Source organism: Rana temporaria, chromosome 3, assembly GCF_905171775.1.
Source record: "Rana temporaria chromosome 3, aRanTem1.1, whole genome shotgun sequence".
Taxonomy (NCBI): Eukaryota; Metazoa; Chordata; class Amphibia; order Anura; family Ranidae; genus Rana; species Rana temporaria.
The window spans coordinates 362,372,740-362,393,324 of NC_053491.1; the positions used below are offsets into that span (position 1 = coordinate 362,372,740).

Sequence of the window (20,585 nt, forward strand, 5' to 3'; positions counted from 1 at the left end):
GTACAGGGTTTACTATTTGATTGTATTTTGTCCCAAAATTGCTCCTGTCCTTTCTATCTACCTTCTTCTCCTCCTCCTCTCCTGCTACCCCCCCCCTCCCCACCCCACCTCATTGTTAATCATATTGCTGTACTGTGCCCCCGTGTGGATTTAGCTGGTATTACATCTTACCTCTGTCTGCCTTTCTTTAAAGACAGGTGAACACTCTCAATGCCACAATATGGTAAGACCAAGATCCGTTCAGAGCACTGTGCCCCCCACTTTTATTTTCTTCTCTGACACACGTGTCACAGCTGTGTGCCCCCTGACCTCAGGGCTCTTCTATCTCCGATCCTTGTCCAGTCTCTGTGCATGTCCTTTGGCCGCCATGTTGTACTTGTGTCTCTTGAAATGTGATCTTGTGTGGTTTATTGTGTATTAATTTCTGTACTTTGTAAGCTTTCTCTTGGACTCCTCCTCCGCTTGGGCAAGTTTGGCAGACAAAATGAAAGTTGGCTAAACTTTTAAGCCATATTAACCAGGAGAGGACAGAATCGGCAGAGTTTTTGTTGCAGACAAAAGGCAATTATTGTTTAATGCTCCAGAATAAGAGCTTGTGAGACTGTCCAGTTAGACTTCCTTACAAACCAAATCTCTGATCTTTCAAATGTCTTCAAAAGCTGTCCTGAAAACATTTAAGCTGCAGTAGTCAAAAAACACTCAGTTTTCATTCCACTTTTATATAATGCACAAAAGCAGGCTTTTTTATAGGGGCTTCCTGGTAGAACCACAACATTTTGTTACTTGACTGTATGCTGTGTGCCCTCCAGTGACAAGTGCAAAGGACCGTGCTTAGGAATCAACAAGGGACTACAGAAATGAACAAGGGGCCATAGAAAATAACTAGGGACCATAAGAATTAACCTGGGACCATGGTAATTAAGCAGAGGCCACAGGAATTAGGCAGAGGCCACAGGAATTAACCAGGGGCCATAGAATTTAACCAGGGCCAATAGAATTAACCAGAGGTCATATAAAAAAAACAGAGGCCAAAGAAATTTAACAGAGGTCATAGGAATCGACCCGAGGCCTAGAAATTAATCAGGAGTCATATGAATTAACCTGGGGCACAGAAATTAACCAGAGACCATATGAATTAACCAGAGGATATAAGATTTACCCAGAGGTCACATGATATAACCATAGGCCAGAGCAGTTAACCAGAGCCCACAGAAATTAACCAGAGGATATAAAATTTACACAGAGGTCACCGGAATTAACCAGAGGATGCAGGAATTACAACAGGAATAATTAAGAGGGCACATAGATTAACCATGATTTAAATGGTGGACAATCGACAGATAGGCTTTGTTTCTCGGTCAGTCCAAATTCATATTTTTCTAATTAATTTATTAAAGTATACCAAATAGGGTAAAGGTTGATTCTTTTCCCTGTGGATTTAATAATATAATAATAATTTTATTTAATAATAAAATAATAATAATAGTTGACACACATACATCACATATCTAAACTTTGCAATATCTTTAGATATTAAAGCGATCCTGCTACCCTTACAAGTTAGCAACCATTTTGTAGTCTGAGACAATATTTTGTTGTCAACTTCATGGTCTTAATCAAGGCCTCAATCTTCTTTATTGTAGCACAGCTGATTTTACAAAAGGTTTAATTTATTGCCAAAATGCTGCTAACATATATGCACTGAATTACGCATCTGTCTTAATAAAAAAACAAAACTTGTGAAACTCAAGCAACATTTTTTTTTAAGTTTTCATTGAGTAGAGAATGATTTGATTTGCTGTCTGATTCCCATTGGGGAGATTTCAGTCCAATTTACAGGGCTATGTTAGCCAATGTGAACTCTGCTCCTACTTCAGCAGAGATCACATATCCACATGCCTTTTTCTTAAGACCTATGCTTAGCACAGAAGGGAGCCTGGAGCAGCATTTTCTCCATAACAGACAACTATTTTAGTCAACTGTGTGTTTATCCATTCCAAAAAGTCTGATAACATACTGTATGTAGGTTTATACTTTTGGATATAGGTCTACTTTAAATACCCAACAGATCCTTATGGATCATTTTATCTCAAATGAAATAAAATCAATTTACATGAACCAGTCCAGACACTGGGAATTTATAACAATTTAGGAAGCAGTCCAGGTTGACCATCTCCATGTCTCCAAAAAGATGTTAAGATAATTGAGACAAATTGTGCTAAGCAGCCACTCTCTAGCTTGCACGACATCTAATTATTCATAACTGTCCAACGCTGTCTGGCGTTTTCTGGAGTGCAAGGTGTTAACAGCCTGGCACGTCGTCAGCAAAAAAAACTTAGCGGTTCTGTCCTCTTTTTTTATGTTTTTTTTTTCTTTGCAGCAGCTGTGTTGGGGGAGAGGAAGGGGATTAGGGTTACATGAATACCAGAGTGGTGTAGACTAAGTTTGTAACTTTATAATAAATTTAGAGAAATATTAGCATTTCTCTTTGTTGTTTAAACTTTAGATGTCCCATGTAGTCGTATGTTCTGCACAAAGCAGGCTGAACAGAAATAGGGGAGAGATTAGGAAGCAGACATAGGCTTAAAAGAGGACCTGTCTATTTTACATAGTGTAGCTATTTCATTGGTCATTATCCAGTAGCCTTCAGACTATCCATTTTCTAGATCCTGGGTACCCCACCGAAGCATAATATATTTTGTTTCTGAGTGGTATACCCAGGAGCAAGCAAATTATCAGGATTTACACTACATGAATGGCTGCCATTAAGTAAACATTAAAAAAAAGAAAGAAACGCAAATTTCTGTTTTGATCTCCCTCCTCATTGGGGTTGGAGACCTACAGTATTGCCAACCGCTAACTAATCATAGTGAATTTTGGTCTGCTGTTGATTAGCACTGCCCTGGATATTTGAAGATTTGGGTGACAGCATTGGCCCAGGATCTCTCTTGATCGAACCGAGATAGGTTGGCAATACGTAGACAAGTCAGCAATGCAAACTGCAGTTTCTTGTTTTAAAAAGACCCTATAATAGTTACCAGAAACATGTTCCAGAGCCATAAATTAGATCCCTAATTTACTATTTAGTTAGTCACTGACCTGGGACAGGTGCTTCTTCTGGGTTAAGGACTCCCTAAAAATAAAGAAATATGATGATAGCCTTGTAAAATGCATCCTGAAAAATAAGTCAGCAAATGCAGTACAGATATTTATAACCTGACCTTTTTTCTTAATATGAGGTTGAGGCATAGGATTTATTTGGGGGTTCTTTAGGGAATGCAAAACATTATGTTATATTGACAGACTCAGCAAGCTCAATATTCTCCCAATGCAGTGTGCTATTGGCTAGATAACTTTCTAAAAAGTCACCATAAGCCTTGAGATATCCTCTGTGATTTACCACAGAATTGGTAGCTTTAATAACATATTTTTTAATATACATAGTTACTTCTCAGGCAACTGTTGCTGCTCAGTTGCTCAGGATGCGGGATAGCTAGGATCTGAGGTTGTTGTTAACCCTAGACCTCAGATTTTGGGCAGGCAGAAAGGAGAGTATAATAGGCAGTGACTTCTCTCACAATGTGGGTGTCCACATTGCTTGCTGCGGTGTGTGCTATAATCCATGTTCACTGTATGTTCTAGCAGGGTGAGGAGAACTCCAGAATCTCCATCACATTCTTCAGGCTCTTTCGAGTCATGCGTTTGGTGAAGCTTCTCAGCCGAGGAGAGGGAATCCGCACCCTGCTCTGGACCTTCATCAAGTCTTTCCAGGTAATGCAGTGCATCTGAGCCCAGACATGCCCCTTTCTATGTACAGGTCTGATCACATGACATGGTGAGCAACATTTCAAGTTGCTCTGGGGGGGGGGGGGGGTATAATGATCCAGGAGCCTGGTTTTGTTTTTATGACACACTTCTAACAGTATGGGTCATAAAGCTCCTTTAGGTCTCAGATGTGGAAATAACACAACCTGGCGCTAGTGGTTAGCAGGTCAGCCTGTGTCCCTGCTTACCATCTAAAATTACCGTGAGGACAAATGGATGCTCTTTAGCTGAATTGTTGCAGACTTTTTCTTGTTGACCATATCTGTATTTCTGGTTTTCTACAGGCTCTTCCCTATGTGGCTCTACTCATTGTAATGCTGTTTTTCATCTATGCTGTGATTGGAATGCAAGTAAGAATTTATATAATGCAACACAATTGACCTAACTCTAACCTAAAATGTAATTGTCTATTTCTCTGAGTCTCTTGTGCCTTCCTTCTTTCCTTCCTTCCTTCCTAGCAGTATTTGTTATTTATTAATTTTGCTCTCTTGTATTCTACTACATGTGTCTTTGTTCCTTACCAAGCAATAGTAAAGTCCCTTAATGCATTGGAAAGTGGAACGTTTGGAGTTTAAGTGATATCCTTTTTGATAAACATACATTATTAGGGTTCAAAGCTGCCATACAAGCGAATGGTTGTATGTAGCATACTCTTGTAAACACCAATGTCTCATTCATCAGCTTATCGTATGAGGCATTTAACAAGTGCAACATCTTCAGGTTTGTGAAATATGTCGTACCTGCGTGGGTACGTGCCAGTTGAAGGAAGCATCAGAGTTTGCAAAAGTACAGCTGCATACAGCCATTCACCTGTATGGAAGGCCAAACATGCTACCTGCGGTTTCGCAGGAATTTTACATTAGGTGTATATAAAATGTCGACAAATGTCCATGAACCAGTAAAAGTTATAATAGGGCCTATTTTATGGCACAGCATTTTTTCACTACCCCTTCTTAGCACCCCATTCAAAATCCACTCACATGCTAAGATGACTGTCTTAAACCGTCATGTACAGTATGTGGAACCTGACAATAAAATATATTTATGTATTGTTGTAAAACCCAATAAAAACTTACTGAAAACAAAAAATAAACATGAATGCTTAGGCAAGATGCAAGCTTTTAAAACAACTGTAATATTCCTGACAAGGCATAACTAGGCATCTGAGCACCAAAAACGCTATTTAAAAAAAAAAATTATATAAAAAAATCAAAATCATCCATATATGTCTCCATGCTTTATTGTGATGATAAATAATTTAGAAAAACACCATGCTAGCATTTCTGACATAGGTAAGTGCAGATGATTCATGTAGCATTTAGTTCCTTGAATCCCTTAGCTGAGGCATGCAAGCAGGAGGGTGTACGTAGCTGAGAAAGCCCCTCCTCCTCTTTCCAGATGAACTCTGCATCTTCTGAAGTTGCACAATTTTTGGTCTAGCTGGAGTTCTGAAGTGTCATGAAAAACAAGCTGCTCAAAATCTACATTCATAATTTTTTAATTTCCTATCTTGGGCATCCTTTTTTCAGATTCACTGAAATCTTAGTTATAATTAGTTATAATTAATCACTTTTCTTCTCAGATATTTAACTCTGTACTTTGTTGTGGCTTTAAAATGTATCTAAAGTCATTTTTATTTCTTGACAGTGTTAGAACCCCTGAAGAAGCTCACTTTATTTTGTTGAGAAATCACTTTGAAAAACACCCCCCAGCAGTTTTAGCCATGGCCATCTTGAGTAAGGGAAGATGATTCATGTAGCATTTACTTCCTGGAATCCATTTGACCTTAGTTCAGGCATGCAGGTGTTCCATCAGAATTGGCGACCCGTAAGATTAGGTAACGGAAGTGATGTTCCGTCACAACAACGCAACAGCCTTCTTCGTACACAGCTTATATAGTGAAATACAGTATTTTGAAATCCGTCAGACTGTTTTGATGTTGAATTTTAAAAGCAGCGGTGTTCTGTCAGATTAGCTGAGATCCGCAGGCTTGCCGCTGCTTTTAAAATTCAACATCAAAACAGTGTCAGATTTCAAAATACTGTATTTTACTTTATAAGCTCAGTTTACTGGTAAAAATAAGTGTGAAATGCAAGAATTAGCTGAGTGTAAAAAGATGTCCACTGCCGCCTTCTGACTGCAGGCTTACTGCGGACGAGTGCGGGGTAAAGCAAGATGGCCGTCACGTGTTGTGACGAAACGACATGTCTGTTACCAATTCTGACAGGTCACCGATTCTGAGGGAGCACAGACAAGAGAGTGTGCTTAGCTCCTGAAGACAACTGGGGTGTATGACATCATTTTTCCAAGCATGGAAACAAGAAAGTAACTGAAGAAATGTAAAAAAAAACGTTTAAAACAAGTAAATATGATACACTTTCCTATCTATTTAATAATGCTAGCAGCATAAGGATTACAAATAGTCAATGTTGATTGAGAGAGTGAATATCCAATTAAACATGTAATTTGTAAAAGCCTGCATCTTTAATAATTCAGCCAGCTATGAATAATTTATACATAGTTACATTTGCCCTGCTTAGACAATTGTAACTACAGTATGTATGCACCATACCTGGCCGATGCCCGTGGAAGCTAGAATTCACTGAAGTAGACACTGCTACTCCAGTGATCTCCACTTGCTTCTGGGTCCCATGCTGAGTGGCTGGCATGCTGCATTCTGAACACAGGAGGTTGGCCGTTTGCCATGGGTGCCATTCAGAGGATGCTTTGCATTTTCTGAATGAATGCAAAGCGTTCTCTGATTGGACGAGTTGCAGAGGCAAGGTGGCGACAAGCATGTTCCTTGATGCTGACCACTGGATGGTAGAGACTTAAAGCGGTGGTTCACCCTGCTGAACAACATTTCAGCATAAAATTCGGCATCGTAGCGCGAGCTACAGTATGCCGGTCTTACATTTTTTAACCCCGTACTCACTGTTTAATCGTACATAGACGATTCCGTCTGCCGCGGGGAATGGGCGTTCCTAGCAAGAGGGAGGGTGATTGACGGCCGACTCTGGCACGTCACGCTCCCCGAAGACAGCCGGAGTAGGTCTCGGCTCTTCACGGCGCCTGCGCACAGGCTATGCGCAGGCGCCGTGAAGAGCCAAGCCTATTTCGGCTATTTCCGGAGAAGCGTGACGCGCCAGAGCCGGCCGTCAATCACTTTCCGTCTGGATTGGAACGCCCATTCCCCGTGGGCAGACGGAATCGTCTAGGTCGGATTAAACAGTGAGTACGGGGATAAAAAATGTAAGACCGGCATACTGTATGTAGCTCGCGCTACGATGCCGAATTTTATGATAAAATAAAAAAAAAAATGTTTTTTTTTTATTCTAGGGTGAACCCCCGCTTTAACTCTGCTGTGTTGCAGCTACTTGATTATTGTTGTAGAAGCAGGAATGAAAATGTTATCAAACTGGGCAGACTGCAAAGTCTAAAGTCTACACCATGCATTGTCCAGCTTCCTGCTTGGAACATACATGTCCAAAGGGTGCCCAGGAATCTCTTAACATTGAAATCATCAGGAAATGTATGTGTCACTCCCCCTGCTGGCTGTTATGAATAGCCAAAAAAACAGCAGCTGCAGCTACAGGGATGTACTGGGGATATGTACATATTTTCAATGTAATAAAAAATATTTCAACAATATTAATACAGCATGTTGAATCACTGGGTAATGCTCTTTATTAACACTCAATGTAATGAATGTGAGTTTATTACTTCTTATCCCTTTCACTGTCACTGAAGCATGTCATACGGCAGCAGCAGCGGGAAGTTTGCACACACTCCTGGATGTGTTTAAATCTGATAAGCCCACTGTCAGCTGTCAATCAGGTGGGATGTGCCTTGATCGCTTACACATATGAACATAAACGCACTCTTTGGGGGGCATATGTACAAACGTGTTAATTGCACTACATATGTTTCATATCGCTGCACATGCTGAAGTGAAAGCAATAATTCTAGGGCAATTATTCATGGTTAACTAAATAGATGTCTTGTAGGGTCTTTTAACCACTTGAAGACCAGGCCTTTTTCTAACACTATAAAAATCTGTATTTTTTTGCTAGAAAATCCCCAAACATTAAATCATTTTTTAAAACAGAGGCCCTAAAGCATGAAATGGTGGGGGTTGAAATTTTTTATGTCACGCGGTATTTGTGCAGTGGTTTTTCAAACGCATTTTTTTTTTAAAGGCAATTTAACTAATTTTAAAGCACAAAAACACAGTATAATACCTGGTTGTTTGGGATAATATAAAATATGATGTTACGCAGGGTAAATAGATACCAAACCTGTCATGCTTTATAATTGTGCAAGCCTGTGGAACGGCGACAAACTACATACATTAAATTATCCATAGGAAATGCTTTAAAAGCCTTTACAGGTTACCACTTTAGATTTGTACAGGAGGTCTGGTGCTAGAATTGCTCGCAATCTGATATTCACGGTTGGAGATGGGCCAAAGGACCCACTGTTCGGTTCTCGCCAGAATTCTCAAACATCGCAAAAGTTCAGATACGGAACAACAAACCCCATTGAAGTCTATGGGACCCTAACAGGAAAAAAAATCTCCATTTTGAAGGATTATATGCAAGTTATTGGCCAAAAAAGGGCATGGGGGCCCGGGAACTGCCCTGGGGGACATGTACCAATGCAGAAAAAAGCTTTTAAAAAACATTGTGATTTTTTTTTAAATCCAAACGAAACTAAATTGAAAACTCAGCACTAGAGAAACAGTACAGACATCCATAGCAAGACATAATATAAGGAGACATCTTGCAATTGACGTACATCAGCATCGGTACATAAGCATATCGGATTCACAAACAGTTCACCAACAATGTATACACTCGGTCACATAGTTACTGAAAAAAGCCGTAAGCCCCAGGTGGTCAACCCCCCCCCCCTCTGCTATTGCCTAATTACATAAGTAACTTATCCATAATGAGGTCTACAGGAGCTAACCCCGGAACAGCCAGCCATGGAGCCCATAGTTTTTTTTTAAAAATACACTACCCCTCTATTGGTAGATATATTTTTCCAGCCTGATGGTGTTGCCCATTTGCGCCAACCACTCCTTCACCGTAGGGGGGTCTATTCACTTCCAGTGTCTCAAAATTTTCAGTCTAGCCTGGAATAGAGCCCTAGCCACGGCTAGTCTAGAAGATACTGTACCTCAGCAGTCATTTTGTCTATAATTCCTAGTAAACACAGTTTAGGGTGTTCTACTAACTGGACCTGAAACACACAGTTAAGAATCTTTAACACCTCTCTCCAATAAATGTGCAATTTGGTACATCTCCACAGCATGTGGATCAGTTTGCCATGATCTCTCATGCATCTTGAGCAAGGTGGATCCTCCCTAACTCCCATTCTGATCAGTCTAGCCGGTGTATAATGGACCCGCAAAAGCACATACAATTGGGATAACCTTTGGGCCACATTTAAAGAATACAGGGGAACTGCCGCAAGAGCCTCGTCCTATTGGTCTTCCTCAAATGCTCCTACATCTCTTTCCCATCTGGAGATCACCGTAGCGGTATTGTCCTGGAGGGATTTGTTGAGCAACATAGAGTAGCTGAAGGAGATAAACCCCTTATACGAGGTCACCTCCCACATATAATTACAAATTGGTGTGGGACTCTGTGTCCACGAGTCAGTTCCCAGTTGGGCCCTAACCGCGTGTTGGAGTTGAAAATAATAAAATTGCATGGAGGCGGGGAGTAAAAATTCTATCTGAAGGGCATGAAAGGGCATAGCCTGCCATTCCTAAATATTGGATACATATGAGTAATCCCATTATGTTTCCATTTTGCTCCAGATTGTAATTTCTCCATTTCCACATACCGCCCGTTCCCCCAAATGGGGCTAAACCTGGTGAATCCCTCGAAGTTTTGAACTGCCCTAACCTTGTTCCACATTTTCTGCATCAAATTATATGTGGGGTAAGCCTTATTAGATTTGGCAAACTGTAAAGCCTCCAGGCCCTCAGAAATCTCTCCCTCAGTAGTAATCCGCAGAAGCTGCGCAGTGGAGTCCGCCAAGTTCAATACAGGATCAGTATCCAGGCCTATAACTCTGGCTATGTGTTGTAGTTGCGAGGTCAGATAGTAAAGCCATGGGTTTGGAAGAGCCAATCCACCTTTGGGACGCTGCAACTGTTCCAGTTTCACCCTGGTTGTAGAGTTGTGCCAAATGAGAGACCAGAAGAGTGAGTTAATAATGCGAAAATGCTTCAATGGAGTTGTGGAGAATGTAGAGGATATGTGGCATCAAGATCATTTTGATCAAGTTTATCCTGCCTACTGGGGAAATTTTCAATCTGGACCCCACCTTAACCCGGTCCCGACACCGGTTCAGCAACGGTGACAGGTTCAAGGCTAGATATTCCCGAGGATGTGGTGTAAACTGCATCCCTAAATATCTAAACATAATACAGGAATGTCCATTAGGGACCCTGCAAGTGGGTCTGGTATCTTATGCAACAGCATAAGAGACAACTTGGTCCAGTTAATCACTAGGACCGAATAGTGGCCAAACCTCCGGATGACCCCCATGGCTTCTCTCAAGGAAGACGACGTGTCTCCCAGCAAGAGCATGGTGTCATCTGCGTACAACATTAGTTCAATTTGTGCAATTCACCATACCTAAACCCCTGAATACCAGAGTTAGAGCGGATACAGGCCGCTAAAGGCTCAATAGCAAGAGCAAACAAGAGCGGGGATAAAGGGCACAAAATAGGCTAAAGTACATAGATACTCTCTGATTGCAGCCTTCGGGGAACTATAAAAACATATCTCCCTTCCCCATCCACCCGACAGTCAAGTTCCTGGTAGTCAAGTGACCCATGTATCAAAACACTCACCCCCCGTGAAAATGAGGTGTGAGTGGAGTGATAAACCCTACCCACCTACCGGTAACCCAGGCGAGACAGGGAATCATTGGGGTAAGGGATCTCGCGCCAACAAAAATAAGTGAATAAAAGAATAAATGAATAAAGCTGCTCCCCACGAAAATTCAAACTTGAATCTAATGTATGGAGAATGTGGATAGGGGGCGCTAGTGAGCCAAATACATATACAAAATAAATCAAAGATATACAATTAGATACATAAAGTGCATGTGCAATGATAGTAATAACAAACTTGTGATAAGATAAAGGAAAAAGGTGTGCAAGTGCACACAAAAAAAGGGTCCATATAGTGAAATGAATGATCTATTTAAAAGTCCATAGAAATCTGGGTTTTCACTGTGCCTGTGGTAAATAAATCAGTAGAATTCCACCTTCACCGACCTAAGACACCCAAACGTGTGTAAACAGATGGACCCTTACCGCATGGAGTTGACCTAGTTCGTTAGAAAGAGGTCAAATAAAGCTTGTTTGTCACTTAAGGACAAAGATAAGAATGCCTGGAGTTCCTGCTGGTCAGCTGGTATGGAGCATCATAAAATATAAAAGAGAAATATCGCCATCGTATAATACTGTTTATTTAGAAGTTAAAACATAGAAAATGCCGAATGGAGGCTTACTTTTTGCGGTGCCCGCATCCCGGCACTGAGGCTTGAGGCTATGTGAAGCTGCGGGTAGTGTGCCCGGAATATGGAGAGGATGATGTCCGCGCTGGTGGAGTCTCCGGCGTGCGCTTCACCTCGCTTGAGCCGAGAAACCAGCCGGACCAGAAGTTTACTTTGCGTGGTCTGCGTGTCGTGGTCTGCGGACATCATCCTCTCCATATTCCGGGCACACTACCCGCAGCTTCACATAGCCTCAAGCCTCAGTGCCGGGATGCGGGCACCGCAAAAAGTAAGCCTCCATTCGGCATTTTCTTTGTTTTAACTTCTAAATAAACAGTATTATACGATGGCGATATTTCTCTTTTATATTTTATGATGCTCCATACCAGCTGACCAGCAGGAACTCCAGGCATTCTTATCTTTGTCCTTAAGTGACAAACAAGCTTTATTTGACCTCTTTCTAACGAACTAGGTCAACTCCATGCGGTAAGGGTCCATCTGTTTACACACGTTTGGGTGTCTTAGGTCGGTGAAGGTGGAATTCTACTGATTTATTTACCACAGGCACAGTGAAAACCCAGATTTCTATGGACTTTTAAATGGATCATTCATTTCACTATATGGACCCTTTTTTTGTGTGCACTTGCACACCTTTTTCCTTTATCTTATCACGAGTTTTTTATTACTATCATTGCACATGCACTTTATGTATCTAATTGTATATCTTTGATTTATTTTGTATATGTATTTGGCTCACTAGCGCCCCCTATCCACATTCTCGAGACAGGGAATCAGACGTGAGGTGCGTCTCCTGCAAAGCACATATACCAGGTAGATATTTGCGCAAAGAAGCTTGAGGTGGTCACCCAGCCCCCTAACGTTCCAGGACACCACAGGTATTGCAGTCATCATCCCCCATAGAAACCATGAACAACAGGATAAACATTAGTCTTTACAATACAGCATGTCAGATTACCTGCCCTCCCTTTCCGATCCCACCAACCGAGTGTAAGCCAGGTTTCAAACATGCTATTAAAGGCCCAAAGTGTCTCAAATCTGTAAGGTTGAATTCTCTTAATTAAACTTTGAGTGCAACCGCACTCCTAACTCAGTGCGTGTAGTCTAGAGGGTCAATGCTTGGATCAGGTTCTCAGGCATATATTGCCAGGCCCCATTGACCATGTAGACCCAAATGTCAAACTGGTTGTAACTGGTTAATAAACATTGAACAGTCAAGAGTGTAAGTAGGACAACAGGTCCCGTCATCCACTGGCCACAAAACTGCCAACAGAAGAAACACGTCCGTAAGAACGTGGTGCATTTAGAACTCTGGAAAAAAAGGTTGATTCTCACATGCTCTCCGTGGGGAGAAATCGCATTTCAAATCAGCTATTGTACCCAGCTCGGCATTGAGCAGGGGCATCTATAGTGCAGAAAACATTGAAATGTAAGAAGTCATCAGGTCATTTTCAAGACACACAAAAGTAAGGGTAGGTCTGGAATCTGGATTGAGTCAGTCCTCTTCAGCCGCCTGTTTTCTGGCCTGACGCAGAGCGTTTTCATTGAAATCCAACCATCCAAAGGCATCGGTAGCACTCTTAAAGAAATGTGCCTGGCCTCTTGCAGTGATCCGGAGCCTAGCAGGGTAGAGCATCGCATATGGGGCCTGTAATTTCTGCAGCCTTTTTTTCACCTCAGTGATGCAGGCTCTGCGTTTCTGAACATCAAAGGAAAAGTCAGGGTAGAAAGAGATACGTGCTCCATTGAACCTGACGTTCTGCTTCTCCAGGGCCAGACGCAATACAATCTTTCTGTCTCTGTAGTGCAACATGCGCGGAGGGTGCCCAGGTGGTAGAGGTCTCGTGGGAACCCTGTGTGCTCTCTACACCGCATACAAAGCTGTAAATAACTCCTTCCCAAAGACCTCCAGTAGCCTTTTGCCTTACAGGTGGACTAAAAAAAAAATTTCAGCTGGTATACAACCGCTTTAACTCACATTAGTTTAACAATAATAAAAGTAAATAGAAAAAACGTAGTCAAAACATAGCCAAAGTTCGCTAACCGGAACGCATAGCCAGACAAGCCAGGAAGTCAGGAAGCCAGGGATCAGCATATTGGAACAGCAAGCAGGATCTGGAACCAGAAGGGATGTTAGCCAAGCAAGTCTTTCACAGGCATGCAGTATAGAGTCTCTGTGATGTTGACCAGGCAAAGGCAGAGAAGATCTGAGCTGGACAGCTTAAAGGGGTTGCAAAGGTTTGCATTTGTATTCAGTCTCCTTGAGTCAATACTTTGTAGAACCATCTTTCTCTGCAATTACAGCTGCAAGTCTTTTTGTCTCTACCAGCTTTTCACATATAGAGAGAATTTTTTTCCCATTCTTCTTTGCAAAATAGCTCAAGCTCTGTCAGATTGGATGGAGAGCGTCTAAACAGCAATTTTTAAGACTTGCCACAGATTCTCAACTGGATTTAGGTATGGACTTTGACTGAGCCATTGTAACACATGAATATGCTTTGATCTAAACCATTCCATTGTAGCTCTGGCTTTATGTTTAGGGTCATTGTCCTGCTGGAAGGTGAACTTCCGACCCAGTCTCAAGTCTTTTTCAGAGTCTAACAGTTTTTTTTCTAAGATTGCCCTGTATTTGGGTCCATGTCAGGGTTGGGCTAACCCCTTCTTCTCTGAGCTGGCCGCTCAGCTGTCGGTTAATTGCCAGCTCCTATCTCTCCACAGTGAATCACCAGTAGATGATATACTGCTCGTCAATCCTGCATCATTGCTTTCAATGGGAAGGAACGGTGCAGGATCGGTAAACACACCGCTTTTCTCACCGCTCCAAAGATGCTGCTAGCAGGACTTTTGGAGCGGTCCTGCTAGCGCACACACTGAGACTGCAGGGCAGGAGTTTTTGAGTCAGTATTTAGGCACTATTTTTTGCGCTAAAAACGCCTGAAAAACTCCTCAGTGTGAAAGGGGCCTTAATCAGCGACATTGGCACCAGGGGATTGATAGCTATTGCTAATCCAGGACTGATTAATTTAAAAAAAATTCAGCCGGTCAATGGAGTCTGTGGACACACACACTCTTTCATCTGTCACAAAACCTCTGGCAGCACTGAATGCCCGTTCGGAAAGCACGCTGGATGCAGAACAGCACAGCAGCTCAGTTGCATACTTGGCAAGTTCTGGCCAGTGGTCTATTCTCATGACTCAGAAACTCAATGGATCATCTACTGGAAATCTCTCCATGTCTGTTTTCGCCCCTAGATAATCTTCCACCATTTGATACAGACGCTGCCAGTGGGATTTTGAAGCTGACAGCCATGGGAACCAGACTAAAACAATTTTGAAATGTATCACTGAGGTGGCCACCTTTTGCCCCCGCTCCTCCTTTGACCAACAGAAGCCTCAAAACTAGCTTTTTCATGAGACTATAACCTACCAGAGTCTGAAAATGTGTTACATAAACTCCTCTTTAAGGCATCCTCAAGATATTTCCTCCTCTACTTCCTCTGTGGAGATGGGATGAGTTCCGTGACTTTTCCTTTGTAACTGTGCTCAAGGAGGGTCTCCAACCAATAATGATCCTTATCCTTTTTCTTTATTTTTATTTTTTAAAGGTATTTTATTTGTTTTCAAATAAACATTACCAACATACCAAAGAAAGGGTACATATACAGTAATTCAGTTTGCAATATCAGATGATACTAATATAGACACAAGGACATTTGCTTCATACCCAGAGAGTAAACAATAATTACCAGAAAACACAAGTAACACCGTAACAAAACAGCTGGTGATTAGGGCATTTTAAAAGAAATCTATCACTCCAATCAAAATGCAGAATAATGCAACATAAGAGAGGATATAACACAGGGCACATATCTGTAAACGTATGGGGGTGTACCTTCCAGTCTTGTTAAACTTCAATCTCCCCCGAGACCTTAGAAGTCCACTCCGACCATATATTATAATTTTTTTTTGTACAAGCTATGGCAGTATAGGTCAGTTTATACATGGGCATTGCTTGATTGACCAAATCTACCCACATCTGTAAAGTGGGGGGCTCTGATTTTTCCAACGAAGAGCAATTGCTTTTTTTGCATAAAATAGAGAAATCGGACCAGAACCTTTCCGGGCGGCACCTAACTCTTCCTCTTCCAGATCTCCAAGTAGACACCTGGCCGGGTTACATATATTGGGCAAAGCGAGTTTTGTCTCTATAAAGGAGGTAACATCTGACCAAAACTGACGTATTTTTGGACAGTCCCATATCATATGGAAAAAATGGCCTATAGCAGCACCTGTAGCAGCCAGGAGATTCTAGCCTACCCATCTTATATAAACGGGTTGGAGTAAAATATATTCTATGCAAATAATTCAGTTGTATCTCCTGCAGCTATGACTCTCGTTAACTGGTCACCTAAAGCCTCATCCCAGGTCTCATCCTGCAATGTAGGTATTCAGTTTGCCATTTAGTTTTAACCTTGAGTAGTCTGGGAGTAGACAAAGATAACAACAAAGAATAATACCTGGTAATCAATTTAGAGTGATCAGTGTCATACAATAAAGCTTCCAGAATTGATCCTTATTCTTGATGCCACAAATTCTCAGGTCCATTCACAGGCTTTAAACAATAAGGGAGACCATGCACTACAAGTTTGCGCATGCATGAGAAGCATGAGAAGAGTCCTTGGGGTCACTGAGGATTACAGTATTTGGAACTGCCCCCTCCCAGCCACGTACTACTCCCAAGGTTTATGGGGACTGAAAACCATCTCTTAAGGTTTGATGTATGTCTTCCTATGCTTCAATGCCTCCAAAACTGCCATAATCATCCTGCTCCTCCCTCTCCTCTTGTGTGTTCTGTGGCGTCGAAAGAATGGTTTCTGCATTAAGCGGGTCTTGAGAGGAAAATAAGTCCTATTTTTCCTCTTGCTGCTTTGCCTGGAGGGCCCTGTCCATAATACTTTGCAAAGTCTACTCCAGCAAGAACACAAGAGGGATTGTGTCACTGATGCATGCATTGTCACGGCTCACCATCCTTGTCTCCTTCTCAAATGGTGACAGTACAGTGCATGCATCCTTTATTAGCAGCCATTGGCGTGGGGAAAAAGAGCAGAGGTGCCCTGAGCCTGTCCTTGTGCCATACTCACACAGGTACTCGTTGACGACCTTCTGCTGCATGTGCAGCCACTGCAGCATTGCCAAAGAAGAGTTCCACCTGGTGGGCATGTCACAAATGAGGCAGTTTACGGGCAGGTGGAATTCCCGCTGAATTTCAGCCAACCCGAACACTGGCTATGTATGACTGCCTGAAATGGCTACAGACTCTTCTGGTCTGCTTTAGAAGATCTTGCAAAACTGGGTACCCGTTTAAGAAACACTGCACCACCAAATTGAGGACATTTTCCAGGCATGGCACATGTGTCAACTTTCCCTGTCGAAGGGTGGGCAGAAGTTAAGAGCCATTATCGTACACCACAATTCCTGTCTCAAGCTTCTGTGGCGTGAACCACCTCTGGGCCTGCCCCTGCCGTACTCTAATAATCTATGCTCTGGTGTAGCTGTTGTCCCCTTGACAGACCACCTGAAGCACTGCATGGCATCTTTTAGCATGACTCGTTTTATGGCATCTTGAATGCTTCGGGGTTACTGGTGGTAATAGGACAGTCGAGTAGAGGGCATGGGGGGGGCTGACAGATCTCGCTTCATCCTTGCCAGCTGTATGGAGACATGGCGGAAAAGCAAGCTCCAGCACTAAGCCCTGTCCTGCATCCTTCCTAGTTGCAAGCAGAGTTACCCAGTGTGCTGTGAACAAAATATATCGTCCCTAACCATGCTTGCTGGACCACGAGTTAGCAGTAAGGTGGACCTTGTGACTGACTGCCTTGCCCAACGATGCCAAAACATTGCCTTCCATGTCATGGTACAGAGCTGGAATGGCCTTACATGAAAAGAAATAGCAACTGGGAACCTGCCATTGTGGTACAGCTCATTCTGCAAATTACGTAAGGGGACAGAATTTATCAGACGGAAAGACAGGAGTTGTAAAGCCAGCAATTTTGACAAGCTGGAATTTAGGCGCTGGGCATGTGGGTGGTAGGGAGTGTATTTTTTTTTGCACTGCAGCAGCTGAGGCAGAGAAATTTGCCTGCTATACTCTACAGCTGGTGGTGTGCTGCTGGCAGATGTGTTGCAAGGACTTGTGACACCCTTCGATTTACCATCATCCCTTTCAGTGGAAGCTGCTAAGAGATCATGAGATATAGTGGGGTTACACATGAGAGGTAAGAAGTGAGGAGGAGAAGAATTTGGCCCTTGTGTGTGGCTTTCAGGTGCTCTTACCAATGGACTAAGTGGTGGGAGGCAGGGGCGGACTGACAACTCATGGGGCCCCCGGCCAATAGAAGATTATGGGGCCCCCGGGCTTACAGATGGCCACCACGCCAGGAGGCAGTGCACAGGCAGGGCAGCTAAAATCTCAGGATTTTCACATCAAAAGCATGTCGGTTTCTGACATATCAGGGACAGATGTAAAGAAAACACAGATTTTTACATACTGTGCCTGGTTTAATTAAGCCTGGCAACCCTGATGGGGCCCCCTAGTGGCATGGGGCCCTCGGGCAGTGCCCGAGAGCCCTAATGGTCAGTCCGCCCCTGGTGGGGGGTTAAATGCCTTGTCAAGCATGTGGTGCCCAAATGGCTGGTGTTTTTGCCACGCTTGATCTGCTTGCGGCAGAGATTACAACAGTGTGATCAGCTGCACTTATGCTGATAAAGGCCCACACAGCAGAGCTCTGGGAAGTGGGCCGGGAGATAACAGCTCCACAATCGGATGGCATGATGCCTGCATCTGAAGGACATCCTGCCTCGTTGGGGTTGTTTCACCACCTCACTTTCCTCCTCTGCTCTATCCGGCACCCAAGTTGTGTCAGTAACCTCTTCATCAGCATCCCCTCCATTCTCTTTATCACTGGAGCCAACTTGGCAATACGCTGCGGCTGAGGGAACATGACTGCCAATTTGTTGTTTATCAATTTGATTTGAGTTTATTTGATGCACTTTAAATTGAGGATTGCCTGTAACAACTCTAAAATATATATATATATATATATATATATATATATATATATATATATATATATATATATATATATATATATTGTAAGGGGTTAGCTCGATAGCGGGTGTGTGACCCCTTGGATGGGTTCACCACACACTGAATTTATACAGACAGGCAGTCGAAGTGGGTTGAAAACAAAGATCTTGGTTTATTCTTTCATCTTGCTGGAAACAATTGCAAGCATCCAAACAGCATAAACAAAAACAAACATAAAATAAACCCTGACCACTGTGGGCGTCTACCTTCCACACAGGAACCTATCTATGGAATCTGGCTCAGCCTAGTGCTGGGCAGACAGTGCTGGTCATACAGCAGAAAAACAATAGTCTTTTGATTTTTATCAATTTCTTCCTCACCTCCTCGGAAGACATTAAGCTACTGCTCTCTCTCACTCAGAAAGCCTCAGCATGCAGCCCATTAGTGGTAATCTTCTGGACTACTTATAGAAGCCTTAATTGCCTCATTCTGAACAGCTGGAGTCTTCTAACGGCCTTTAGCCTTCCTGGCTACATTTTGCAGCCGACGCCTAATAACAATTAGTGTATTGTCTAAACAAGGCAGAAATGTAGGTCCCGTCTGTGACAACACCCACAGATTTACCTGACTTCCTGTCACAATATATATATATATATATATATATATATATATTGGAAACACCACTTCGCAGTCAGAAAAAAATGCAGCTGACAATTTAAAAAAAGGAAGCAGGCAACAACCAGAAAAAGGGGGTATATGGCAGCACTGTATACAACACTAAATGTAATGTAATGCTGTGTTAATCACTGCACTACACTAACACACTACACTGACACGCTATTCTCACACCTATACTAACAATAAACTAACACTCTGCACTCAAGAGTCACAATGAGTGAATAGCGGACACACTAACTGCTAGTAGCAACACAAGCCCTGATCTTTCTATCTCCACTCGAACACACCACAAGAGCTGGCTATGGGAAGTTAGCTTTTATAGTGTGGGGTGGGACAAACTTATGCTCGACTCGAACTGTTTGCCCATCTCTGTTTACAGTAATACCTGAGATGTGTGGCGTGATTGCTGTTTATGTACTGACGTGGAACCGACCCATGCATTCACCTTTTTTTTTATTATTATTTACAGTAGTTTCTTTTTTTTATTTTTTATCACTTTTATTGTTATCACAAGGAATGTAAACATCCTTTATGGTATCAATGGGCAGTGAAAGGTCCTCTTTACTGACACATCTGGGGTCTATTAAACCCCATATCTCTCCTCTTCCCTTAAAAGCTTTGAATCATACCAAGATCAGTATGATCCAATGCTTTTTTCAACCAGTAGTGGTTTGTTTACAACTGGCAAAACCGGAAGTGTCAAAATATTTGTTGCTTCCGGTTTCTTAGACCAAAGGCCTTGTACACACGGGCGAGAATCCCTTCGGAAAAAACGTTGGTTTTCTCGATGGAATTCTTGTCAAGCTTGATGGGATTTTCGCCAAGCTTTCCTTGCATACACACTGTCAATCCAAAATCTCGTTGGTCTAAAGCGCAGTGACGTACAACATGTACGACGGCAGTATAAAGGGGAAGTTCCATTCCAATGGCGCCACCCCTTGGGCTGCTTTTGCTGATCTCGTGTTACTGCGTGTTAGTAAAAGTTTGGTGAGAGACGATTCGCGCTTTTCAGTCTTCGTGCTTTCAGTTCGTTTTCTGCGGTTCAGTTTGTGCTTGTGGGTTTGTATCTTGTCTTTCAGGGCGTGTAGTCAGGTCGTATCTGTTTTTCAGTGCGTTCTTGTCTGCTCGTTTCTGATTTTCAGGTCGTTCTTCATAGGCCTTGCTGTTCTTCAGTGCATTCCGTTTAGTTTGTTCTGATAACTCGACAGTTTTCTAGCCATGTTGCTGGTACGTTCTCGTCATAGAGTTTGTGCTGTGCAGGCGCTTGGTGTTGGTCTTTTTGTCTTGGACCATGACCAGTCCATGAACAGGGTGAGGAGGAGTTCATGGTTGGTTGCTCCAGCGGGACCAATTCTCTCACATGCCTTTGTTGCGGGAAATCCAAGAGAATAATCCTAATGACTACAGGAATTTTCTCAGGATGTCTGACCCCGTTTTTCAGCACCTGTTGGCTTTGG

The 20,585-nt window shown here is 42.6% G+C and overlaps 1 protein-coding gene across 4 annotated transcripts in view; it reads left to right on the forward strand.

Annotated features, from left to right (window-relative positions):
• CACNA1C (calcium voltage-gated channel subunit alpha1 C) overlaps positions 1 to 20,585 on the forward strand; it is a 535,824-nt gene that overhangs the window by 449,045 nt on the left and 66,194 nt on the right. For all 4 annotated transcript variants that reach the window (XM_040345319.1, XM_040345321.1, XM_040345318.1 and 1 more), the window contains exons 31-33: positions 194 to 223; positions 3,643 to 3,771; positions 4,110 to 4,175. In XM_040345319.1, coding sequence (XP_040201253.1) covers positions 194 to 223; positions 3,643 to 3,771; positions 4,110 to 4,175 — 225 coding nt within the window. The remainder of the gene's footprint in view (positions 1 to 193; positions 224 to 3,642; positions 3,772 to 4,109; positions 4,176 to 20,585) is intronic.